Raw genomic sequence first — 27,823 nt, 5'->3', positions numbered from 1 at the left:
TTTTTTAGACCCTCTGGGTTTTCTATGCAAACAGTATGTGATGATGGCAGTTTTGTTTCTTCCTTAAAAATCCTAATTTGTTATACTGATCTTTGTATATTTTACCATATAAAAGTTCAATAGAAGTGGTTTGAGTGGGTGCCCTTGCCTTGTTCCTAATTTTAAAGGGACTATTTCACTATGGACTATGACATTAGCCATAATTTTCTTATGGATACCCTTTTATCAGATTAAGGAGTCTGATAAACTAATATCATAAATGGTGATAAATTTTATCAAATGTTTTATCTTTTGATACCTGGGACACTTCTAGCCTTTTATATATTGCTTTATTCATCTTACTGATATTTGTTTTTTAAATCTCTATGTATGACTGAAGTTGGCCTGTTATATAACTTTTTGTACTATCTTTATCTGGTTTTGGTAATAATAGGGCCCTCATACAATGCGTTATTGAGCTAAAGAAAGAATTAGAAAATTGGACTATTAAGATGACAAAATTACTCAGAATATAGTACAAAGATACAGCATGATGGGGAATATGAAAGAGGTGAGTGGACATGGAGGAGAGAGTGAGCGTCTAATTGTAAAAGGTGAGATAGAGAATAGAGGAGTGGTAGTAGACTCTTCAGCTATATTTTGGGTTTTCTCAAATCTGCCTGGTCAGTTTGACTTTAAGTCTGCAAGCTTCTTACTGCTTCACTTTTTGGTTTTTACTTTTTTCTTTTTAAAAATAATTCATAACTAGCATGAGAGTATGACAATTCCAAGAGAAACTCCCATTGACACAAGAGTTAGGGCTTCTATGGTGACTCACATAAATCAGGATAAAAGGCATAATGAGGTTAGTTTAGTGAATTCAAGGCAGATAGTGGTGGCAGGCAGTGTATTTGGGGATAGAGAGGGCTTTGCCTAAGGTTCCTTATTGACATCTGTAGATTGAGGTGAAGAGATCTATGGAAATTAGGTCTTAGCCCCAATGTGTGGCCTTTCCTTCAGCCCCAAATGATGGTGGAAGAAAACCTAAGGGAGGCATGGTCTTAGACCCTGCATGTGGCTCTGTGTTTGTATAAAGGGTATACAAAGTAAATGAAGAAAATATATTTTATGTAATTGGAATCAGACAGTATATGAATTTGTATCCTGCTTGTACAATTACCGTTTCATTATAATATGATTAAATGTTTGAAAACATTTTTATGACTGCCTAATAGTCTAATTAGGAATGTACCATTTTTTTAACCTAAATATTTCCCTACTGTGGGGCATTTAACTTATTTCAATATATATTTTTTCTATTTCCTCTGATTTTATACTATGATGAATATTTTCATTTGTCTATCTTTATTCTCATCACTTGTTTCTGTAGAATGAATTCTTAAAAGTAAAATCTCTGTGTCAAAGATTATGAACCTCAGGCTTTTGAATATATACCATGCAGACTAAACTACATTCCAGAAAGATTATACCAAATTATCTTCTCACAGTGTATGAGAGTGCCCACTTTTTATAACCTTGCAAGCTTTATTATCATCTAAAAATAGCCTTGTTAATTCATTCTTTTGTTTTTCATCTCTGGAAACTAATGAGGTTTTTCACTTTCACTTTTCACTTTCACTTTTCACTTGATTTTTTTTTTTGCAAATGTTCTATCAGTTTGCATTTTTTTAAAAAATGTATTTATGTACATGACCTCAAATATATACTAAAGGAAATAAACTCTACATATTTATCACACATATTTTCACATTTTATTGTTTGTCTAGTTCATTAATGATTTCTAGACCTTCTAGACTCAGTTCTAAGATTATTATTGATAACTTTTAACTGAACCTTTTTTCTTAAGATTGAGATGTACACCTCTTTTGTGCATTAGCAGGTATTAAACTTCATTGTTTTCCTTGTCTGTCTCTCCTCTGAAGTGTGTGCTCCTTGAAAGCAAGAAAAGTTGGTGTCTTATGCTTTTATCCTCACTGTTCTTTGCCAGTGATTGATACTTTGATTTCAATAAATGCTTTTTAAATGAACATATGAAAAAGTGTATATCCTGGTTCCATACCCATTTAGCCTATCCCAAAGTGATCCAAGTATTCTTTGACACAGCAATTCCAATAAGTAGGAGGGGGAGCATTAAAGCATCAGTTTTGCAAAGGATTATCTTGTTATGATGTGGAATAGTTGTCATTTCTTTAACAGTGCTGAATTGATTATGTATAATTTTCCAACATAGCAAAGGAGAAAAAATACCAGTATTAGTTAACTCTGATTTCTTGCCAATCAGGGAGTGTAGTATTGATAGTGGCTACTAGGCATCAACTAAACTATTTTAATTTCTCAGTTGACAGAAAGGAGATCAGATTGTAGTAACTTAACTTAGACTCAGAATGCTATTAAGCCTTGTCATACTGTAGTTTGGAAATATTATGCCAGAGTTCATAATTGGTTCACTTTTGTTTGCTTTTTATGATTTTTATTCTCTTATCGTTTCAATTATACTTTTTTCTCATTTTCAACATGGAAGAATATCAGTCTTATACTTTCTCTAGGTATCTTACTGCTACAGCACCAAAATTATTTTTTAATTATTTAGGACAAATGTCATATATAAGTAATTTTAAATTATACTTATCATCATCTTATTTCACACTTAACTAATTTTTAATTTGTATATGTAAACTCATTTTGAAAAGTTGATTTACTCTACAGCATTATTTTAAGTAAAAACTGCTTTGTAATTTATTGCTTGATTTAATTATACGCAACTAGTTTATATTTTTCATCTATTTGTATAGGTAGGCATGGCCACAGAAGTATATGGGGAATGATCTCCTGACAGTTTCGTATTTAATCAACCTTCGGGAGAAAACAGTAATAAAATTATATTATGACATCATTTTTAACCTTGATAAATGAATAATTATTTTATTTAAAAGAAAAATTTGAAGTCTTTGTCTTTTATAGGTTAACTATAAACTTTTTTCTTTCCTAAAGCTATTTGTGTATTATATCCACAACATTTAAACTCGTTATAATCATATAACTCCACTTCCCTGCTTGAAAAATAAACTATTTCTTCCAAAAAAAAAAGGCTTCCAATGGATATATTCTGATATTTTAAGGCTGCCTTAAGTTCCAAGCAGTATGAAACAGCCCAAGATATTAAAATCTAGAAATGTATCACGTATAATAGAAACCACAACTCAGCTTTAACTACTCTATAGTGGCACTTCTCTTGCCGCTATAATAAAACTTAAGAATGTTTTAGTGATTTTTTTCCCTACTATTATTCAAAATTACATTACCCTTACTGAAATTTGAATGGCTTTTAGTGGATTAATTAAACTGTAGCTGGTTTGCCATCTGGGTGCAGCTTGTTTAGCTGCCTTTCCATGGAAAGATTTCTCATGGAAGAAAGACTATTTTTTTTGTTAGAATACAGCTGCTAGGATTCACTTTCTAAAAAAGAAATAATTATTCTTTCTTACATGAGATTTGTGATGAAATTCAATTTGTAAAATAAAAAACATATTTTTGCCTTTCTTTTTAAAGGTTATTCATAGTACAACACAAGTTTTTAATATTTTTTATAAATTTGTAAAAAATATATTTTGTGTCTTGATAACTTGTAATATTAAGTAGACCCTAGGTTTAGGCTAGATGTGAAAAAATGGAAAAGAGGGAATTAACTAAATCTGATTTTTATGGCTCAAGTGGTTTCATTAAATTAGAGTGCTCTGTGTTGTTCATTAATGAACTTGTGCCATATGCTTTAACTGTTCTGGTCAATAGCTGATAAAGAAAGGCTTTTGGGTTTGCTTTTTCTTTATTTTTTTATTTTTACTTTTTGTAAAGCTGGATAAAAATATCCATGTGATGGGCTTTTATCAAAGGAGTTACTTTGAATTCAGTAACTACTACTGAGGCAATATGGCTCGCAATTTGCGACACAAAGGTAGTCATACATTATTGGAATACAGCCTACTGCGCTTCACATTACACAGATGTGAAGGCCTGATTATAGCTGCTTCATAATTAACAGTGATCCGATTTGTTTTGTGGCATAAATGGTGCATGTGTAGAACATTAGCCATGGCACTCTCATTCAAATTCAACTCAAGGGCTCAGCGGCAGGCGGGTCACGAGCTTCAGGGAGTAGAAGCACAAGCTCCTCCATATGTTCTTGCTGCATCTTACTATGGCTATGAGTGCAAGATAAGTTCCCCAAAGAACCTAATCGTGTTCTGTAATTACAGCGCGGCTTTCTGCTGGCTAGAAATGAGGGAGAAGCTAAAACACTCCCTCATCAGATAATTTGTAAATTACTTTACATGGCGGATGCCTAACTCAGTTGGTTTTCAACTGCTGAAATTATAAATAATTGTAACAGATGTGGCAATATGGCTGGCCTCCAATAAACGAGGCCCTTGATAATTTGGCCAACCCTTTGACAGGCCAATTTAATAAAATGTGAACAAAATCTTCTTGCTAATAATTTATCATCCTTTTTCCCAGTAGAATAAATTTAATTACCCTAGCAGTTAACAAGGTCACACCCAGATGCCAAACTCGGCTACAGTTTTGATAATGCAATCAGGAATTGAGAGGTGATGACAGCGTTGTTGTTTTTTTCATTACCTGGCTTCACATAAACACAGGTGGCGTAGCTTTCTTGTCAGTTTTTAATAATTACAGGCTATTATGGAATGCGTAGTTAGCAGATTGAAAACCACACTTTAGTGAATTTGTTTGAGTATGATTGAGGTTTTAATGTATAGAGATGATAATGCATAACAAGCATAGTCCCTTGCTTATACCATTAGTGCACAAATTTTGATTTTTTTACTGGTGACATAAGTGTCAAATGTTTATAAAACTTAGAGTATGCATTATAATAGGTAATGGATTACACATTTCATTCCTTGAATCTAGAAATTCATTTTAGGATACCATTAACAGATATACTTTAAATATTCAGAAATCTGGCAGACTGTGAGGCTTTATAACATATTTTGGAAAAACCTGATTGTGTTTAATTTTGCTTTTTGAGGTAAAAAAACAAATCTATAGAAAAATCACTTAGTCTTTTTATCCTAATTTTTAAGTAAGGCCAGGATTAGTTTACTGTTGGTATTAGAATCTGTAGTCAGTGTGTATACTACACAGTTAATACTCTAAACACTGTTCTGTGACATGTAAATATTTCTAATTATTGTCAGTGCAGCCTGATATTTACATGTCATAGAAGAAATAATTAGTTTTTGGTTTCTCAATTTCATAACAAAGATACTGTTGTCTACTGGTTGTGACTCTAAGCCAGTAAAGCATCCACTTGTAATCCATTCAGTGTAAAGCTTTATATGGTGTATGGAAATAAATTTATGACATTAAAATTTCCCCTTTTATTTTGCTGTGCCCTGATTTGGCTTTACCACACAAGTGTTAGATACTAAAGGAAAGTTTAATTTGACTATGTTATAGTACTGAATTTTTCAGTATTGTGTTATTAGGTTGGTGTTTATGAGAGGAAATGGTGACATTTTAAAGTTTACCTAAATGTGGTAAATAATTTCATTATATTTTGTGATCTCTAAATGTAATCTGAGTATATTTGGGTTAAAAGTGAATGGATGGAAGAAATGCAAATATTTATATATTTTTTAAAAGTGTGCTAGCTGACTTTGTTGATACATTTATTACTCAATTTCATAGTCTTTCTAAAAGGGAGGTGTAAGTTTAAGTTGGTACACTTAATTCCATTTGTGAACTTTTGTGACAAGACTATTTTGATTTATGATATCATGTTGATTTAATAGTTTTCTTTTTTCTTTATTATCTTAAGACTATATGATTATTATTGAAGTCATCTGTTCTCAGGTTATGGATGAGTCAGCTAACTGTTGTATAAATTGGCAATAGATATATTTCTGCATTTCTAAAATCAATTTTAAATGAAATGTAAGCTTTTGTAGAGATTCAGGATTTCATGAGAAGAAAATTATGTGTATATTGGTAAATATATATATATATATATATATATACATATATATATGCACTTTTTAAATATTCTGTCTTCTTCCAAGAGGATTTGAGTTGCTTTTCAGAGAACTGTCATTCAAGATGTCAGTTTCTCATATATATATATATATATATATATATATATATATATATATATATATATATATTCATAGGGGTTGGATATTTTATATACACAAATATTACAGATTTTAAACACACATATATGTTTTAACCTATTCTTATTTCCAGTGAGATATTACTTGGAGAGAAACTATTTCTTTTGCTGAGGTATCATGTCCTTTTTAAGTATTTTTGTTTTGCAATAGGCTATATTATGTGTTGACAGGTTTGGAATTTGTAAATTTCTTAAATAAGTGAGATAATGTATGTGAAATGCTTACCTAAAGCTAAGCACTCAACACTTTTCACTAAATGCTAATTATTATTTTAATGAAGTAGTAAATAAATTAGTATTTTAAATTAGAACTTATTAACAGGACAAAACAATTTAGCTTATAATTCTTTGTAATTGTGATAGTTGTGGAAAAAATTTCTATTTATTAAGCAGTATTCACTCAGCCTCCACTGTAGTAATGCCATACAATGTTGCTTGAATTTAAAGCAACATGACTAGATATTTAATTTATATAATGTTTTTAAAGTAATTGGCACAAGGCTTCACTTCCCCCCTCCTTCTACTCTAATAGCTTTTACAGGAGTTTTTGATCAAAATTGCCTCTGTGAATCAATGTGAAAAAGAAGTTATGTATTAATAATAGTTAATTTAAAGAGATTAGTTCCAATTGGAGGCATTTGGATGCATACTCCACTGAGCATTTCTTATCAGATTATCTATGGTCTAGCATCATACCATTATCTTCCAAGATTATAAACTAAAAAGTACACAAGGATTTTTGACATTAGAGGAAAAAGTTTATTTATAAAATACTAATAATTCTTAGCAAGAAAAGTTAAATTTTCAAAGATTCTAGGATTTTAAGGGCAATCGATGGAGTGAACTTCCACAGACAGGCGATTGATTATCTTGATCTTGCTAGGCCTGTAAAGCAGTGCTTAAAAAGGGTAAGAATAAGTAAGGATATATGATGATATATATTATACCTATAATAATTATATGTGTAATTATTATGTTTAAAAAGCTGGTTAAGTGAGTATAGTTTGAATGGGGGACAAAAGAGTAACTTGACAGTCAAGTAACCTGACAAACACTACTTTGGTAGTGTGATCAAGTTCAGTGTCAGCAGTCAAATCATGTTGATAGTGTGTGCCCTTGATATGATATGATGGCTTCTGTGATCTTCCTCCCCAAAATTCATAACCCCAGTCTAATCATGAGGAAAACATAGACAAATTCCAGTAGAGGGCCATCCTATCAAAACAGTATACCTAAATAGTACTCCGCAACACTGTCAATGTCATCAAAAATAAGAAAAATCTGAGAAACTGTCCCAGCCAAGAGTTGCTGACATGACAACTAAATGTAGTGTGGTATCATGGGTGGGATCTGGGAACAGAAAAGAACATTAAGTTAAAAACTATAGAAAGTTGAATAAACTAGGGACCTCAGTTAAAAATAGTGTATGAAAATTGGTTCATTAATTTTAACAAATGTACCATATTGATTTTAATTGTTAATAATAGGGGAAACTGGGTGATTGGGGATGGGAGGTGTAGGAGAAGTCTCTATAGTATCTGCTCAGTTTTTCTATAAATGTAAAGCTGTTATAAAAAATAAAGCTAGTAATAAAAAAAAAGTTAAAGGTCAGAATTAAAATGGTTTTCCTTTTCTCTTTAAAGTATGGGAACTATATCCCAAACTTATCATTAGTGAATTCTGAGAGATGATATGATAGAGGCTTTCATTTATATTTCTCCTATCTGTACTGAAATTTTTATACTGAACTTTTTATCCCTTTTATTTGCAGAAAAAAATTACATTTTAAAAACTATTTAGTGACATGTTCATTGTAAAAAAATTAAGGAAATTCAGATATGTATGAAGAAAATTCACATATAATACCTCCATTCAGAAATAATGCTGTAAATTCAGGGTTTGGAGAAATTTATGTCTATACAGTATGCTGTATTCTTCTGTAACCTGTGCCTTCCTCACTTAACAGTTTATCATGGATATCTTTCTGTATCAACCCTCAGCATGATTAGAACAAAGTCCAAGGCTTGGTACATTATTATGTTCTTTGATTCATATTTCAAAATTTCCCTAGGAAATTTGTAGCAGTTTATACTCCCACCACCATGTTCTCAAGATACAAGAGTCATAAACTGTGTCTGGCCAATATTTTAAAATTAGATTTCTCTTAGAAATTTGAATTCCTCCATTCTTTTGAAAAATCAGTAGATCTGGCAGTAGTGGGCCACATTCCTCTGTGAAAACAACTGGCTGGAGCTGAATAGCTACTACCACAAATACCCATCTTATTCCCTCAAAATGCGGGTGACTGCGATTTGATGTTTCATTTTACTTATACTTTTTAAAGTGGTTATATTAAGAGAAATGTGAAATACTTCATGTGCATGTATCTCTAGCAAAAGTGATAAAAGACGAGAGAGAGAGAAAGAAGACTCCATTTTTGAAAAACTGGGAGCATTCATAAGTTTCCTTGTGGAAGTAAAGTATATATGTATATGTTCAGTATGTATACAAAGTGTCTCTGTCGAAAGAATTTTAAAGCTATAATTTAAACATAACTCATTTTACTTATTTATTTACATTATGGCTCCTATGTGAGCTGGAGTTAATCACTAATAGTATTTTAATTTTGAAGTTCTGTTATTGTTTACTGATGAATTTTAAAGGAATTCTGCCTAAATAAGAAATCTTTTATTAATATAGTAGTAATGTCCACTGTTGGAGGCTTTTTAATATCTTCATAAATATTTTAATGATTTAGAATTGCAGCTTCTTGACCAAATATTCATGTTTTTATATTCTTATCTGTTGCATTATAACCCAATGATAACTTGGAAAACTCATTTATTAAAGAGCAGAGGATTGCTTATTGGATTTACCAATAAGCTAAAATTATATTTTTCCGTTTTTTTCTAAATTTTTGTTTGATTTTGAACAATTTATTTAAAATTTCTTTGGTAAATGATGTGATATTAATATAGTCTTTGTAATTTTATTTAACAAAACCAGAACAAGAATAGGTAGCCTTTGTAAATTGTTCAGATTGGCAGCCCAAAGGAAAAATTTATAAGCATCATAAATCTGTTTACAAAAGAGGAGGAAAGAATAAATAAAAGCCATACAGTGGTTAAAGGAGGAGAAAAGAATATGTCAAACTTCTTTAGAATTTGGAAGAAAAGTGCTTAAGGTATTTTAATTTGATGTTCAATGCAAGCTAATAGAGTCAGTATTTAATATTGTAAGTGTGGTAACAGTACAATATAAACAACATTCTGAGGAAAATATTTAGTGTTGTGATAGAATAAAGATTGGGAAACAAATCAGGTGACTTATATATGAGGAAAGTGTAATAGAATGATGATAGTATACTGTAATAGTATGATGATAGTATAATGAGATGATCCTTCTCTTTATAAAAATTACAGGTTACTATTAGTAAAAATTTGCCTATCCCCTAAAAAGAGAAAAAAGTAGTCAAAACCAGGAAAAGGTAATATTTCTCATTGTTATTTCAGAAAAGTTAAACATACATATTTTGCTTATAATCCTTAGGAATATCATTTAGGAAGGATGGGACTCTCCACATTTTAAATGAAACTATTTTCAGGGCTACTGGATCCATGTTGATAATATTAGAATCATAAATCTGACTTTTCTTTCCTGGAAATCAACAAAAACTTGGTTTCACTATGATCTAGTGTTTTTGTTTTTTGTAAATGGAGTGGTTAATTTGAAATAGTGTATATGCATGGATTTTAATGGTCTCAAGTATATTCAGTTAAGATGGTGGTCCAATTTTGTTGAATGCTAGTTTTCATTAATAGGTTTCTTACAAACTTAATTTTCCTGTGATTTCTGTTGTTAAAATGTGGTGCTTACCATTAACAGTTTATCTGGCATGGGAATAAATTTCAAAGGAGAATACTGTGAATTCTGCTGACTTTAAAAAGTATCAGAGTTCTTTGAGTTATTACTAAATTATAATACATTAAAAGCTAATTAGACCTATAGTGCTGTTGGTTTCCTTTTCTCAGGTTTATATTCAGTGGTATTGCATTGAGCATTTACTGAGGAAATACCTATGTGTATAATCATTAATTTGAAATAATTTTGTAGATGAGTTGTGTATATCATGCACAACTTGACATTTTTTCTCCTGAAAATCTGTATGACAGTATTACTTATGAAAATATTTACACAGACTCTTGGTTATTTTATTGAAAATGCCGTTCTATAAGGATGATAGAAGCTTAGCTAATGCAGGTTTACAGTTTATTTTTGAAATGAAATGTCCTTTCTTGGAATACTTATGATTTATATAATGTAGTAACATATATAAATATTTGCATGAATGTGTAAATAATGTAAGATACAAACATACTTTTTAAAATAGGTTTCTCAACAGCCATCTTTATCGAGCTTAGAAACCTTAATGGTCTCACAGAAGTCTGAAATTGAGTATTTACAGGAGAAACTGAAAATAGCAAATGAAAAACTATCAGAGAACAGATCTACCAACAAGGGTTCCTCAGAGAAGAGCATCTTGACAAGTACTGAAAGGAAACATAAGGTAGGGACATTTGTCATTTTGTGAATTTGTCAGGATGAGGCTGGCAAGGCAAGTGATGAAGTTAAAAAACAAACAGCAGCATTTACTTCTCTGCTTATATTTCTGGAAGCTTTTAAAAAATATTCTGTGTCAAATGTTTTATAAAATCATGGTTGGGAGTAGCAAGTTTTCCCTTTTTGAACTGAATAATCTGTTCCTTAATTAATTAATTAAATATATTAATAATGATATACCTCTTTTGCAGTAAATTAACATTCTTATATTAAAAAGTTTTGATAAGTATCCCTCATCTATCTAATCTATAGATAAATTAAGTAGAAATTTTAATGTGGTATTAGTCCTTAATTCAATTTTCTAATTTTAATTAGAAGAAAAATATATCTTAATGTTTCTGTTTCATTCAGATGTGATATTTAAAATACTTCCCATGTGGAATATAAACTATAAAATGGAATTTAACATTAATATGTGCAGTTACATATTTTCAGATTTAAAGGTGTAACAGTGGAGAATAATAAGCAAATTTTTTGTGGCATGATTCTTATTTATTAATGTCTCAGCTTTTCCTTTTTGTAGTATTTATTGCATATTTTTATTATATTGCAAAAGATTCTATGAACATTAACTAATATAAACATTTCAGAATATCACATTGTAAATATATTATTTCTATATAAATTTAATTAAGCTTTTCCTAAAAGTAAGGAGTTTGAGAGGTATATTTCTCACACTTGTTACTTCAGCAGTAGAAAATATTTTTAAAAGTAGAAAATCATGTTTTCAAGATAATTGTTTCTCATTCTTTTCATTTTTTCCTATGAGTAGGACAAATGTCTTAATAAAGGAAGTATTTAAAATGAGACCTATGTTTCTGTGGCATTCTTATTTACTCCCCCTAATATTATTAGTAATTTTCAGAAGAACTAGCTTTATTTATGTATGTATGTATGTATTTAAACATAACTGCGTTATATGTTTCTTGCCATTTTGGAGTAGTTTCACAGCATTGAGCTTTATTTAAATGAAAGAAAATACTCCTAAAATTGAGAGACCTTATAGGGCCTAATTTGGTTGTGTGCTGTATTGTTGAGCTTTAAAAATGTACTGCTTTGATGTTTCATTGCTTTTAACAAAAGTCAAGAAAATGAGAGTGATATTTTGAAAGAATTTTCTTTCTTTTTCATAAGGACATGCAGTAAGTATGAACAATATGTTGCCCAGCTTAATAGTTGCTTTCACATATTCCTTCTCCAGATTGGTATATGAAGCTGTACATAATATAAACACACATTCTTGTCTCTAGTTAGCCACATTATAGTTAATGACCATATGGTCATTATGGTATAAGATCTACTGTCTGTTGTATTTATATTCCTCAAGCATATTGTTCCTTCAACTTCACAGTGTGTTAAACTATTTCAAAGGGAAAAAAATCCTTTCCCTCTTGTTTCTGGTTGTCCTATCAAGTGTAACCTTGGACCCTTATAGAGCAATTAGACCAGCCTCTATCCCCTCCTTTGTAATGAGATTTCTTGCATTTCTGAGTCTATAACCCTTTAGTCTTCCCTAATGGGACATCATTATTCTGAAAGAAACAATGTAAATGTAAATGAATATTCTCATTAATGAGTCACAGAGAAACCTTTAGCGGTAGCACTGTGGTAATTCTGCTTGTTATTTCTCTGGTATTCCATGCAAGATTTTTTTTTTTATAATTCATTATTAGTATTCAAAATTACTTGTTCTTTAATTTTGCATGTCTTTCATAATCCAGTGTTCCAACTAGTTCAACCATGTCCTTGTTTTATTCTCAAGGAACCACCTGTGAAACGCTCAAGGTCTTTGTCCCCAAAGAGCTCTTTCTTAGACTCAGAGGAACTAAAGGAGCTGAGAAATGCTGAAAGAAAGATTGAAAACTTAGAGAAGGCACTACAGCTAAAGGTGAACATTAAATCCTTTCTTTAGTAATAACCTTGCATAGGTAAGGATATGCCAAAGTAAACATTCATTTCACAAATTACTGCTTATCATTTACCTTTCCTGAATTTAATTACTTTTTTTAAAATGTGTAAATTGGTTAGTCTAGTTCTTAAGATTTCTGAGGATCGTAAAGTAATAAAAAATTTTGCTACTTTAAAAACTAAATGTTTATTCACTACTTTAAAATTATTAGGGAATATTTTGACTCTGTATTGGGAATAAATTTCTTATAGTTCCTCAGAGGCCAAAAAATACAACTACAGCAAATGGAAAGAGGAATTTCCTGTGGTTATTTATATATGATAAACATACACAAAGAAACGTGAGTTAACAACTATGCTAACCTAGTTCAGGCCACTTAAAATTGTCCTTTACAGAAAAATTATATAGTCAAAGTGGCAAATAAATATGTATTATTTTTTCCATTTCAACTGAATTTGTCTCAGAATGCATGACATTTGAATCTGTGTTCTTCCAATCTTTAAGAAGCATATGCATTTATTGTTCTCTCTTTAAGAGTTTATACTTTCCAACTCATACTTTGTGAATTATCTTTCTCAGAAGAAGTTGGTTATGTGTATTGAACCAATTTTATGTGACTATATTGAGGGCTTTAATTTTTTCTGTGAATTTAATATGGCTAAACTTGTCATTCTTCATTCACAACTACCGGAAGGCCAACACTGTTTGAGATTTAGCCATTTAACTGAATCTCAAATAGTTTTATAATATTCTGTGACAAGCCCAATTTATAGATGATTAGAATCCAAATATTTAAAACTTAGATTCTTTGTCATATAGATTATTCTTAGGAGGAAAATGTTTTGTACTCTAGAGCAAAATATAGTTTAGAGATATAGTTAACCGTAAGCTACAATTAGAAGTTTTTTTCTGCCTTTTCACTAAACATTGTTTTAATTTATATTTATTCAGATTTAAACTATTAGTTCTAAACAAAGGAAAATTATCATCTGTTGTTTCTCCCCAAAATAAAATGATCAGATGACCTCAGCTTGCTAAGATTTAGCCTACTTGAAATTTATACACCTGTAGTTATTTGCTCATTCATTTGTTTACTCATTTGTAACTTATTGGCTAATGCAATTAACCAAGCGTTGTGCTAGTCACTTGTATAACAGGAGAAAAAAAATGATGCTGAGTGAGTAGTTAGAATCTAGTGTATTGGTGTGAACGTGGAGGTACAAACAGGATATTATGAGCATGTTTAGGACACCATCATCCTTCTTTTGCATAATTCTTGAAATTTACATACCAAGGCTTCTACTTCTGTCCTCTATTAATCTGGGTTCTCTGGAGAAATAGAAACAATAAGATACAATCCTTTAGCCTTCCCTAATGAGATATCATTATTCTGAAATACATATGTGTGTGTGTGTGTGTGTGTGTGTATATATATATAGCGAGAGAGAGAGAGAGAGAGAGAGAGAGAGAGAGAGAGAGAGAGAGATTGATTTACTCTAAGGAGAATTGGCTTATATGATCACATGATTATGGAGTCTGAGATGTCCAAGATTTGTAGTTGTCAAAATTGGAGATCCAGGAGAGCTAATGGTATAGTTCCAGCCTGAGTCCAAAGGCCTGAGAACCAGGAGAGCTAATGATGTAAGTTCCAGTCCCAGTCTGAGTCTGAAAGCAGGAGACTAGTGTCCCAGCTCAAAGACAGATTGGGGAGGGCAGTCTTCTTTATTTAGTGTATTGATTCAAATGTTAATTTCATACAGAAACACCCTCACGGATACACACAGCAACAGCGATTAACCAAATACCTGGGCAGTCAAGTTAACATAAAAAATTAACCATCACATATCCCACTCCACTCATTTGCCCCCAAAAGTCTGAGTCTTTTTTAGTTCCTTGTTTTTGGCAGGAAGGAGTAGAGCAATTCAGACATTTTTAGATCTATTCTCTTCCACTTCTTAAATTTCTTGTTTCAGAGAGTCTCAGAAACATTATACTAATTTATTTCCTCATTCCTTTTTTCTAACAACAGCTCTCTTGGATGAGGCCTCAAGTTTATTTTTAGAGTAAAATTATTTTTCACACGATTTCTTTTTCATTTATTTTTTTCTGTATTCTTTCAAGTTAATTGATGATAATTGTGAATTTCAAATGATTGTTTTCTTTCACAGATTTGCAAGTTAAGGGAAAAAATGGGAGCAAATTTTTTTCTTTGCATTTTATCATTTGGTAGGAAAGGATTTCTTATTTTAAAGGAGCAAAATAGCTGAATGAAAAAGGCACTATAATCAATAGCATTTGACAAAAGGAATGGGTAAAAAAAACATGTATATTAAAGCAACTCCAAGGAGTGTAGTTGGGCCCAGGGCATTTTTTAATTTACAACCTGACTTTAGTAAATGTAACTCATATTTAGTGAAGACAGAAGACCTGTTTCTATCTTCTCGATTATTAAGCTATAGTATTAATGCTATTGCTATTACTCAAGCACGTGACTATAACGTAAGATAGGAATTAGTGGTGTGTTTGTGTCAGTTTCCTAGGGCTGCTGTGACAAACTACCATAAACTGACTAGCTTTAAAAGAACAGAAATGTATTGTCTCAAAGTTCTGGATGCTAGAAAAGTCCAGAATCAAGGTGTCACCAGGGTTAGTTCCTTCTGAAGTCTGTGTGGGAAAATCTGCTCCATTCCTCTCTCCTAGCTACTGGTAGTCTCAGGTATTCCCTGGCTTATAGATGGCCTCCTTGTGTCTTCGCATCACCTTCCCTCTATTTAAACCTCTCTCTGTGTCTAAATTTCTCCTTTTTATGAAGACCAATCATATTGGATTAGGACCCACCCTATCTCATTTTAACTTGTTTATCTCTATAAAGATCCCGTCTCCAAACAAAGTCACATTCTGAGATAATGGGGTTAGCACTCCAACATATCTTTTAGGGAGAGATTCATTTCAACACATAACAGTGTCTTATGGTTTTTAAAATACATTGGGATCATGGAGCTCCTTTTGAAGACCATTCCCCACTAATACACGTTGAATTTTTGTCATGGTCTTTCCCATGTTGGTATTCTTTTGAATACTGCTCTGCAAGAAGCTAATGGGAACATGGCAGACAAAATGTTCCTTGCTTAAATATGTGAGCAATGGATTAATGTTTTTCTATTTTTGTGATCCTTTAACATACCAATGTGCATTGTGAATCTATAGGAAGGTAGAGATACATTATTTATCAGATTTACTTGATTATACCTATTAATATTTCCCAAAAGACTGTTGCTCCATGGAAGATACTGTTGGAAACACTAAAGACAAAAGACATGATCATGGCATGGTAGGTAGCTTTAGGGTCCCAAGTTGATCACCAAGGTGGATTGAAGGGAGGGAGGGAGGAACAAAGAAATTTCAGGAGCCTGTGGTACATATGTATATAAATTTTGATACATTGACATGCTCTTCATGCATATTATTCTAATACTATATATTATAATAATATATAATTGTATAAACATTAACATATTGTCTTACTAAGCTCTCTTCTGTGGCTAGTTGTACATGTTTTCAAGATGGGCAACCAATGTTGTAATTGTAGAGTCAATAGTAACAGAAGAGATGAAAGTCCTTATTATAAAAATCCCACCCAATTCCAAATCCTGAATTCATGGGTGTAGTGAATTATAAAATTTAATTTGGAAACCAGTGCATCAGAGCTTTATGAAATTCTTACTATCCTTGAGATTACTAGTGCCATGAATCTCTGCTTTACTGACTTTCATGCATTTGGCAACTTAATTCTTTTAGTACTTTTCTATGCCATTTAATAACATTAATATGTCCTTTGAATATAGTTTATATGTCTTTTATTTTTTAATGCTCTAATATTCATGAAGTTTATACATTCTGCTGAAATTAAACATCCATGGAATCCTTGGTATTCTATAAATGTTTTTTTTCTTAACTTAAGAAACCTTGCTATCATACTCTGAAGACTGAGCCACTGTTTTATTAATAGTGTTCATGTTCTTAGTTTGCTTTATGCCTGTCAAGAAGCCTTTGAGCAAACTAGATGATTTGATCAAGAATCATTTCTATTCTTATCAACTCAGAAGTATAATTACAAACATCATTGAGAAAAGTCAGTTGATACAACTTTACTATTTTCTAATATTTTAGTCATTGAGACTTGTTTGTACAAGTTAGAGCCTCTAGTTTAGCTAGTTTAATTGCAAAATACATAGAAGTTACTCTGTAAATATTTTATTGAATGATCTAATAAATGGACCTAATTCCGTGAATGCCAATGGGATATTTTTGGCTTGCTGACTCTAGAACTCAGGCTCAGTAGTTGTGGCGCATGGGCTTAGTTGCTCCGCGGCATGTGGGATCTTCCCGGACCAGGGATCAAACCCATGTCTCCTGCATTGGCAGGCAGATTTTTAACCACTGTGCCACCAGGAAAGTCTGTAAATAGCTTCATTTTGAAGATGGAGAGATTGAGACGTTGAATTTAAGCAGCTACGTCAAGGTAAAATTTAGTAAGTTTGAGCAGCAGGAGTTGAACTCTTATCAGCACTTAACACCCTGCATATAATAGGTTCTTAATATATGGTTCTCCAATTGAAACAAACAAAATTGAATTCTGTATCCTGAATTTTTAACCATAGTATTAAACCATGCTACTTTTTAGCAAGTAATTATGCAGTGGCTGTGATTTATATCTTCTAAAACTCTTTAGAATAACATTTATTCTAGTTTCCCCATCAGTAATGCCGTTTTCATGCTTTTTCATCAAGCACTTCCATTTCCATATGGCATACATACCACTCGGTACACACAGGGCTCAAATACGTCCTAATAACTACTTAAGAGAATTATTGAAGTTATCCTACTAGATATATATTCAAAGTATAATGACAAGATATAAATACTGTTGAGACAGGTAAAATTGCAGTAAAATAATGCAGACTCTACAGATTCAGTGCAGTCCCTATCAAACTACCACTGGCATTTTTCACAGAACTGGAGCAAAAAATTTCAAAATTTGTATGGAAAAGCAGGAGACCCCGAATAGCCAAAGCAATCTTGGGGACGAGGAATGGAGCTGGAGGAATTGGGCTCCCTGACTTCAGACTATACTGCAGGGCTACAGTGATCAAGACAGTGTGGTGCTGGCACAAAGACAGAAAGATAGATCAATGGAGCAGGATGGAGGGGCCAGGGATGGACCCACGCACATATGGTCACCTTGTCTTTGATGAGGGAGGCAGGAGTGTGCAGTGGAGAAAGGACAGCCTCTTCAATAAGTGGTGCTGGGAAAACTGGACAGGGACATGTAAAAGTATGAGATTAGATCACTCCCTAACACCATACACAAAAATAAGCACAAAATGGATTAAAGACCTAAATGTAAAGCCAGAAACTATCAAACGCTTAGAGGAAAACATAGGCAGAACACTCTATGACATAAATCACAGCAAGATCCTTTTTGAGCCACCTCCTAGAGAAATGGAAATAAAAAAGAAAATAAACAAGTGGGACCTAAAGAAACTTCAAAGCTTTTGCACAGCAAAGGAAACCATAAACAAGACCAAAAGACAACCCTCAGAATGGGAGAAAATATTTGCAAATGAAGCAACTGACAAAGGATTCATCTCCAAAATTTACAAGCAGCTCATGCAGCTCAATAGCAAAAAAACAAACAGCCCAATCCAAAAATGGGCAGAAGACCTAAATAGACATTTCTCCAAAGAAGATATACAGACTGTTAACAAACACATGAAAGAATGCTCAACATCATTAATCATTAGAGAAATGCAAATCAAAACTACAATGAGAGATATCATCTCACACCAGTCAGAATGGCCATCGTCAAAAAATCTAGAAACAATAAATGCTGGAGAGGGTGTGGAGAAAAGGGAACACTCTTGCACTGGTGGTGGGAATGTGAATTGGTACAGCCACTATGGAGAACAGTGTGGAGGTTCCTTAAAAAACTATAAATAGAACTACCATATGACCCAGCAATCCCACTACTGGGCATATACCTTGAGAAAACCATAATTCAAAAAGAGTCATGTACCAAAATGTTCATTGCAGCTCTATTTACAATAGCCCGGAGATGGAAACAACCTAAGTGTCCATCATCAGATGAATGGATAAAGAAGATGTGGTACATATATACAATGGAATATTACTCAGCCATAAAAAGAAACGAAATTGAGCTATTTGTAATGAGGTGGATAGACCGAGAGTCTGTCATACAGAGTGAAGTAAGTCAGAAAGAGAAAGACAAATACCGTATACTAACACATATATATGGAATTTAAGAAAAAAAAATGTCATGAAGAACCTAGGGGTAAAACAAGAATAAAGACACAGACCTACTTGGGAATGGACTTGAGGAAATGGGGAGGGTAAGGGTAAGGTGTGACAAAGCGAGAGAAAGGCATGGACATATATACACTACCAAATGTAAGGTAGATAGCTAGTGGGAAGCAGCCGCATAGCACAGGGATATCAGCTTGGTGCTTTTTGACCGCCTGGAGGGGTGGGACAGGGAGGGTGGGAGGGAGGGAGACGCAAGAGGGAAGGGATATGGGAACAGATGTATATGTATAACTGATTCACTTTGTTATAAAGCAGAAACTAATACACCACTGTGAAGCAATTATACTCCAATAAAGTTGTAAAAAAAAATCAACTGACCATAAAAAAATATATAGATAGATTTCTGTGTTCTTTTCCATATTCTATGGTAAAAGAAATTGAATTAATTTAAATAGTGTTCTTAAGATTATGGTCTTACTATGATTAGTGTCCTTACACTAATTATATGTGCACTTATAACTAACAAAATAGTGATGTGTTATGTGTGGACAAATCCTGAAAAAGAAAAAAAAATTGAATATGTAAGATTGGTTCATAAATACATGTATATATACTAATTATCAAAAGGGAAAGGCATGAAACTAATTTGATGCCAAAATTTTGAGATTACTTAAGTGATTTTTATAAATGCCATGAGTGCCTCAAATTTATCAAGCAAACCTGTTTTGTGACTTTAGGAATTCTTCTTTTTCTTCTACTTAAATAAGTATTACAAATTAATTCATATTTATATACTATTTTCTTTCAAACTTCATACTTAGATTGGTAGCCTTTTATTTGTAACAGTATACTAATACTTTGTTCAGACTTGTATACTTGCTTTTTTGTGTTCTACAGAGCCAAGAAAATGATGAGCTAAGAGATGCCCATGAAAAACACAAGGAAAGGCTACAGATGTTACAGACCAACTACAGAGCAGTAAAAGAGCAATTAAAACAGTGGGAAGAAGGCAGTGGCATGTGAGTTACATAGCTCATAAAGCCATTTCCCTAAATATTAAATGGAACAGAGTAGCATCATATAGGTGCTTTAATGGCTTTTGTTTGATTTTAAAGAAATTATTTGGTAGTCAGATCTTTATTGAGGATTTTAAAATAGAGAATATAATAAATGAAAATAGAAATGTCTTAGCAATAACTATAGATTTTCCTATCATTTGCAGAAATATTAGCATAGGTGATTATGAATTATTGTATATATTTTTAATATCTATAGAGTAACAACAAAAGTATATAACAAAGCAAAAATAGTTCACATCCATATGATTGAAAAACTACTTTAAATAAATAAAATACTGGTGTTACAATATATATAACTCAAAAAGTATTTAAGTTTTATTTGAAAGACATGAGAAATAGGAAATTCACATATATAGTTAACTATCTTAAAACTACTTCACCCTAATATGCAATTTGAAAATCTTTACTATCCATCAGTTTGTTCTGCAGCTTATCTGAATGAATTGGCAGTCTCAGTTCAATTTCTCTGAACAGGTGTTCAGATCTTGGTTAGTCGTAAATGGCTCCCCTGTTAACAGTATCAACAGAGGGCAAAGGACTGAATGAGTACAGAAAATCTACTACCGTCTCATCTTTTGAGATGGATCCTTTAGGGCAATGTTGATGATACACATTGGTCTGTTCTACAGAGAAAGTTTCTAAATTAGCCAGTACTGCACTTTTACAAAAGAAAAATGAACAGTTTGTTTTATGTACAGAGAATGAAAACGTAAATGTCATTTGGCATGTTTTATAGGTTATTGTCACATCTAATTTTTCCTTTGAAGAACAGAAAGTGTTTCATATTGCTTTTCAGTAAAGCAATGATAAATCTATTTGTCCTGGATTTAGCCTCTGCTTACCTAACTTTTTAGTAGTCACTAGAAGTGTGAAGGCTGCTTGCTAACTATCTGATTTTCTGATATTCACTGATAACTGCTTGTTTTAAGATAGAGCACATAAACCACATTCAGATTGATTGACAGCAAATTCTAGATGTGTTGATTGCTTATAGTCCTTTTTTAAACTGTGACATTTCTGCAGTGTATGTTTTATTACTAGTAGAATAAATGAGAGAAATAGACCTGAGAATATCACGTGTCTGCTTAAAAGTTTGCTTTCCATAGCAGCAGTTTAGCTTTTTAGGAAATCATGATCTAGGATTTTAATTTCTACATACTTAGGTTTTAGGAAATTCATTGCATAGTGAACTTGATTTAGAAATTTGGTCAATAGATATTTTTAAATTTTAGGGAATGTATAAATGAATTTTTATTACACTTTGAGCATGTTAAGTAAGAAAGCAATTTCATCTTAAAAATAGGATGGAAATCAGGAAAATAAAGAGAGCAGATCCCCAAAAACTTCGACAAGAAGATTCTGACGCTGTATGGAATGAACTGGCCTATTTCAAAAGGGAGAACCAGGAGCTAATGATTCAAAAGTGAGTTTCCTTTTTTAACAGTGTCTACTTAGATAAACATTTGAGAGAAATTCTTTGTGTCTGAAAGGCCATGAGAGAAATTCCTTATAAAACTTGGAAAATGAAATAATCTGGTTTGCCTGTAAAAGTGAGAAAAAAGATTAGCTTTTAAAATATATATATGTATAATGCAATAACAAGTTGCACATTTGCTAGCTCTAGTTAAAACTGTATAATATGATCTAGGGATTGTGTTAATTAATGTGGCTCTCATCTGTTGGAGGTGTCGCTCTTCATTAGCCTGTATTTTAGACACTGCCGTGCTTCATTTTTGGAATGAGGTGGAGAGGGGATAACCTAGCCAGGCATCCTTGTTTGATCTCCTAGATACATACGCAATGCAGAATGCCTGAGCTCTCTTGGTTCCCTGCCCTGTCCTGCTAATCCCAGCTGAGCTCATTATGGTGTAGCCTTGCTGCTACTCTTGGAGCTAGAGCTGTCCAAGCTAATTACTGGTAGCAGCAGAACTGCCTGTTAAAGGTCTGGTATGGATCTGCTAACATGGTCCTTGGCGGTGACCTGCAAAAGACACGAGGGAATTGCTTTCTTTCTTGCTGTGCACTGCCTGTCCTTTGGGCTTAATGCTGATCCCTCCACATAGGTCTTTTAGCTGCCCTAACTATGAAACTTGATGAAGGATACTCATATTTTAGAAAACATACAGTTTGCTTCCTTGATCTTATAATTCACAAGCTATTATATTCAGCTTGGCAAAGAAAGGACACTTTTTTTTTTTTAAACAGAAAGGAGTTAGACCAACACAATTAGCCTCTTGCTACTTAACTATTTCTTCATTTAGAGTTAAATTTTTTACACTCAGACCATGTAATTTTTTTGAAGGCTGGATGTCTTTTAGATTACTAGAATTTAGTATCATGTGGCATAATATAATTAAATATTGAATTTTCATAGGTGTAAATTAGAATCTTATTTTACATACTATATAATAACACATGTAGCTTTAGATTGCCACCTTTTCCATGCAATGATAAACTTTTGAAGAAATGATCATTTCAGTATACATTTAAATGTATACTTCCAATTACCTCAAAGTATACTACGTTCTATTAGTATTAAATGTTTGATGCTGATAATAAAGTTTCTTATCTTGAAAATTTTTGTAGATTTTATAGATTTGTCCCAGATATATTCCCTGATAATTTTTGATAGCTTTGTTGAGATATAATTCACAAGCTATGTAATTCACCATATAAAGTGAACAAGTCGGTGTTTTTTAGAATATTTGAAGAGTTGTGCACCCATCATCACAATAAATTTTAGAACAATTTCATTACCTACTCCCCCCAAAAAGCCCCACACAGTTTACTTGTTACCTCCATTAATTCTTCCACTGCTCTCCACCCCTTAGCTAACCACTAATCTGCTTTCTGTGGGTATAGATTTACGTATTCTGGATATTTCATATAAGTGGAGTCATATAATATGTGGTTCTTTGTGACTAGCTTCTTTCACTTACCATAATATTTTCATAGGGTTTATCTGTGGTGTACCATGTATTTGAACTTTCTCTGATAATCTTAAGTGATCTTTTTGTCTCCAAATACGAAAGTTAATTTTGGACAAAATAGGTGCGAAACCTAATTAACTAGATGCAAGATCTAATCTATTCAAAAAAAATTCAAGCAGAGGTTAGTTGTAAGTGGTGTTTATTTGAGGTTTATTTTGCTCATTAATGAAATAGAACTAAAGAAAAACTAATAAAGCCTTTTTAAGGAATTTTGGGAACTGTTAGAACCCTGGTCTGTTCACCCAGCAGTATGCGTATGTTACAAGTAGCTCTGTAAATTAGATGCTAAGAGTCATTAAAAGTGTGGATTTTTTCCCCCTGAAGTTCATTTAAATTTATTAATGTGATAGCCATTTGCAAAATATTTATTTTTCATATCAGTTTTAATTTATTAAATAAGAGTGAAGTTTGAGGTGATAACCTTGAAGAGTGCTAAATAATTGATGTAAACTTTAAGTCATATAATAATGTTTTGGGGGGTGTGTTATTTTGTGAAACATTTATTCAGTTAAGAAATGTGTTTGAGTTACTGCTGTGTGACAGGCATTCTGCTTGGTGAATGAAATGAGAACATCAGACAAACTTCCTACTCTCAGGGAGTTTTCTTGGGAACGTTCTGATGAAATATAGTGTTAAAAATTAAATTAGAAATATCATGATGAAACAATAAGAAAGGAAACGTCTTTTTTTCATTGAAGTTTGTTTACTGATGACAGAATTTTTTTGTTTTTTTAAAATTTATATATAGTACATTTTAGCATACAGTTTTTTGAGTTGTAGCACATATAGTGTTATAGATATATTACATATATCTATAACATGCACAATAGATTCAAGTAACTCTTACCACAATCAGGATACAAACTAGTTCCATCATCTCAAAAAATTTCCTTGTCCTACCCGCTTGTAGTCACATCCTCCCACCATCCCTAGCACCTGGCAACCACTGATTTGTTCTTCCTCCCTGTAGCTTTGCCTTTTTTCAGAATGTTATATGCATGGAATCATATAATCTGTAACTTTTTGAGACTGGCTTCTTTCACTTGGCATAATGCCTTTGAGATTTATTCATGTCGGTTCGTCCAGTTTGTTCCTTTTTCTGCTAGATGGTATTCCATTGTATAGATGTACCACAGTTTGTTTGTCTCCTGAAGAATTTTTGGGTCTTTTCTAGTTTTTTGCAACTATGTATAGTTTTTTGGTATACATAGATTTTTTTTTTTTTTTTTGGCTGCGCTGCGCATCCCGGGGGATCATAGTTCCCCAACCAGGGATTGAACCCACGGCCCCTGTGTTGGAAGTAGGGAGTCTTAACCACTGGACCGCCAGGGAAGTCCTATACATAGATTTTTGTGTGAACATAACTTTTTAATTCTTTAACGTAGATACCCAGGAGTAGAACTGCTGTGTGTATGGTCAATGTCTGTATAACTCTGTAAGAAACTGTCAAACTGTTTTCTAGAGTGGCTATACCATTTTTATTCCTACCAGGAATTCATATGAGCCAGTTGCTCCACATTCTTGTCAGCACTTGGTGTTGCCATTTTTTTTACGACCATTCCCATAAGTGTGTATTAGTATTCCATTGTAATATTAATTTGCATTTTCCTAATGGCTAATGATAATGATCTTTTCATGTGCTTATTTGCTGTCTTTATATCTTCTTTTATGAGTGTCTTTTCAACTCTTTAGCTCATTTTTAAAAGATTGATTGAACTAATTAAACAATACTTGTTCTTTATATATTCTGTATGCAAGAACTTAATCAAATATATTATTTGAAAATATTTTCTCCCCATCTGTAGATTGCCTTTTCATTCCCTGAACAATGTCTTTTGCATGACAAAATTTTAATTTTGATAAAGTCCAACTTACCAATTTTTTTCCTTTATGGATTATGGCTTTGATGTCATACCTAATAACTATTTTTCTGACCTGATGTCACAAGTATTTAGCCTATGTTTTCTTCTAAAGAGTTTTATATTTAGCTCTATGATCCATTTTTTAGCTAATTTTTGTATAAGGTGTGGGTTATAGGTTAAAGTTCATTTTTTACAAAGATATATGCCCAATTGTATCAACATCAGTTTTGAAAAGACTATTCCTTTTCCAATAAGTTGCCTTTGTAACTGCCAAATATCAGCTGACTATATTTCTACAGGTCTATTTCAAGACTCTTTATTTTATTCCATTAATGTGAATTCCTAAACTTTTGTGAGCCCCATACTGTCTTGATCTCTGTAACTCTCTAATAAGTCTTGAACTCAGTATGAGTCAAATAGCTTTATTGTTTTTCAAATTGTTTTAGCTTTTCTCATCACTTTGCTTTTCCATAAAAGTTTTACCTATAAAAATAGGTTTAAAAATAGCTATAACTACCAAAATCTTGTGGGAATTTTGACTGGAATTGTGCTAAATCTATAGATTAATTTGGCAAGAATTGACATATTAACCACGTTGAGTCCTCTATTCTAAGAATACTTAATTTGTTGATATTTTCTTTTATCAGTGTTTTGTAGTTTTAGCATGCAGAGTCTGTATGTCTAATACTGTTGTTAGATTTGTACAAAAGTATTTAATTTTTGGAGCTATTAGAAATGATATTATAAACTTTAGTTTTGGTTTCTACTTGTATATTGCTAGTGTATAGAAATAATTTACATTTTTACATGCTGACATATCTTGCATTATTGATATGTTACAGCTAAGTCTACTATGTTATTATTTATATTTTCTGTTTGTTTCCTCTGTTTCTCTTGTCCTCCCTTCCTGTGTGTTACTTGAACATTTTTTTAGAATTGGTTTTTATTTATCTATAAGGTTTTGGAGTATATCTCTTTGAATAAGTTTTTTTTTTTTTTTTTTTTTTTTTAGTGTTTGCTCTCAGTATTTTACACATATAACTTATTATAGTTTATTGGTGTCAACATTTTACCACTTCAGGAATGTAGCAACCTTACTTCTATCTGTGTGCTTTTACCCTCCTCCCTTTATAATATGTTGTCTTAACTCTTGTCTCTAAATACATAGAGAAACCTATTAGTTGTACATCAATATCAAAGGATATTTTCACTGGATAGAGAATTCTAGGTTGGCTGTTTTTTTCTTTGGCACTTGAAGGATGTACCACTTATTTCTGGCCTCCGTGGTTTCTGATGATAAATACACTGTTATTTGAATCATTGCTCCCTTAAAAGTAATACATCATTCTCTCTAACTGCTTTCAAGAATTTTTCCTTTGTCTTAACTTTTTAAAAGTTTGATTATGACATGTCTTGGCATGAATTTCTTTGGGTTTACTCTTCTGTGAATTCTCTAAGTTCCTTGAATCTCTAGGTATGTGCCTTTTGTCAAATTTGGGAAATTTTGGTCATTATTTTTTCAAATAACTTCTTTCAGCCCCACATTCTATTTCTTCTACTCTGGGACTCAATTGACATAAATGTTAGATCTTTTAGTATTGTCCTACAGGTCCCTGAGGCTTTGTTCATTTTATTTTTCAGACTATTTTATCTCTGTTGTTCAAATTGGGTAATTTTTATTGTTCTGTCTTCAAGTTCACTGATTCTTTCCTCTTTTGTCTATCATCTCTGCTATTTAGCCCATGCAGTGAAGTTTTTTTGTTTTGTTTTGTTTTGTTTCTTGGTTATCGTGATTCTTAATTCTAAAATTCCCACTTGATTCTTCTTTATTTCTCTTATTTCTTTGCTGAGACTTTCTGTTTTTTTCAAGATCATTCATAACCGTTCATTGGAGCATTTTAATCATGGCTACTCTAAAATCCTTATCAAGTAATTCTGACTTGTGTGTTACCTTGTGGTATCATTTCTTAGTTATGGTTTCTCAATCAAGTTGAGATTTTCTTTGTTCTTGGTACGATAAGTGATTTTCAGTAGTCTCTTGGACATTGGAGTATTATGTTTTGAGACTCTGGATCTTATTTAAATCTTTTACTTAGCAGACCTCTGATGACATCATGCCTGAGGGAGAGGGTCACATTATTACTGCCTGGAAGGGGTGGGAGTCTTAGCTCCTAACTTGACCCCTGCTGACATTACATTGAAGGGAGTGTGAAGGAGTGTCTCATTACCACTTGATGGGCATGGGAGTCCAGGCTTCTCACTTGACCTTCAGTGTTAGAGAGAGCAAGACTGTTTTTCTGTTTTTCTTCCTCTAGTGGTATATGGCTAGAGTAGGGGTGGTTATTGTCAATAAAATTTCTGTCCTGTTAGTCTGTCCCTTTCCTGGCTCTTTGGCTTGAGAGAGCAGACTTTCCTTGAGACATTTTGTTTGTGTCTGTTGGCATTTCTGGGTCATGAGTTTCTCCAGTACTTAGTTTCAGATATTTATGAGCAAAGAAGAAAGCCAGGGAACTTATCACTGTGAGTTGTTCTTCTAGTGCTGTTCCTCTACTCCTAAGGTCCCTATCCTATTCTTCTTCTTTTCTTTGCCTTTCAGTCTTCTTGTATTTGTTTTATGTACTGATCTTCCTTAGCTATTGATGACGTTCTGTCCCAATAAACCCATAATAAGTTTAAAATATCATAAGTTAAAAATACATTTAATATACCTAACCTACCTGACATCATATCTTAGCCCAGCTTACCTTGAATGTGTCAGAACACTTACATCGGCCTACAGTTGAGTAAAATCATCTCACACAGAGCCTATTTTATAATAAAGGGTTAAATATCTCATATAATTTACTGAC

The 27,823-nt window shown here is 32.4% G+C and overlaps 1 protein-coding gene across 8 annotated transcripts in view; it reads left to right on the top strand.

Moving 5' to 3' along the window:
* CNTLN (centlein) overlaps window positions 1-27,823 on the top strand; it is a 356,448-nt gene that overhangs the window by 189,875 nt on the left and 138,750 nt on the right. For 7 of the 8 annotated variants that reach the window (XM_081237458.1, XM_081237457.1, XM_081237460.1 and 4 more), the window contains exons 9-12: window positions 10,581-10,757; window positions 12,573-12,698; window positions 19,941-20,062; window positions 21,426-21,545. In XM_081237458.1, the coding sequence (XP_081093584.1) occupies window positions 10,581-10,757; window positions 12,573-12,698; window positions 19,941-20,062; window positions 21,426-21,545 (545 nt within the window). The remainder of the gene's footprint in view (window positions 1-10,580; window positions 10,758-12,572; window positions 12,699-19,940; window positions 20,063-21,425; window positions 21,546-27,823) is intronic. The other variant, XM_081237459.1, reaches the window with a different exon arrangement.

This window comes from Mesoplodon bidens, assembly GCF_964165515.1.
Source record: "Mesoplodon bidens genome assembly, chromosome: 6".
NCBI lineage: Eukaryota > Metazoa > Chordata > Mammalia > Artiodactyla > Ziphiidae > Mesoplodon > Mesoplodon bidens.
Note: the sequence above shows the minus strand (reverse complement) of the source record. Positions and strands in the feature narration are given on the sequence as shown.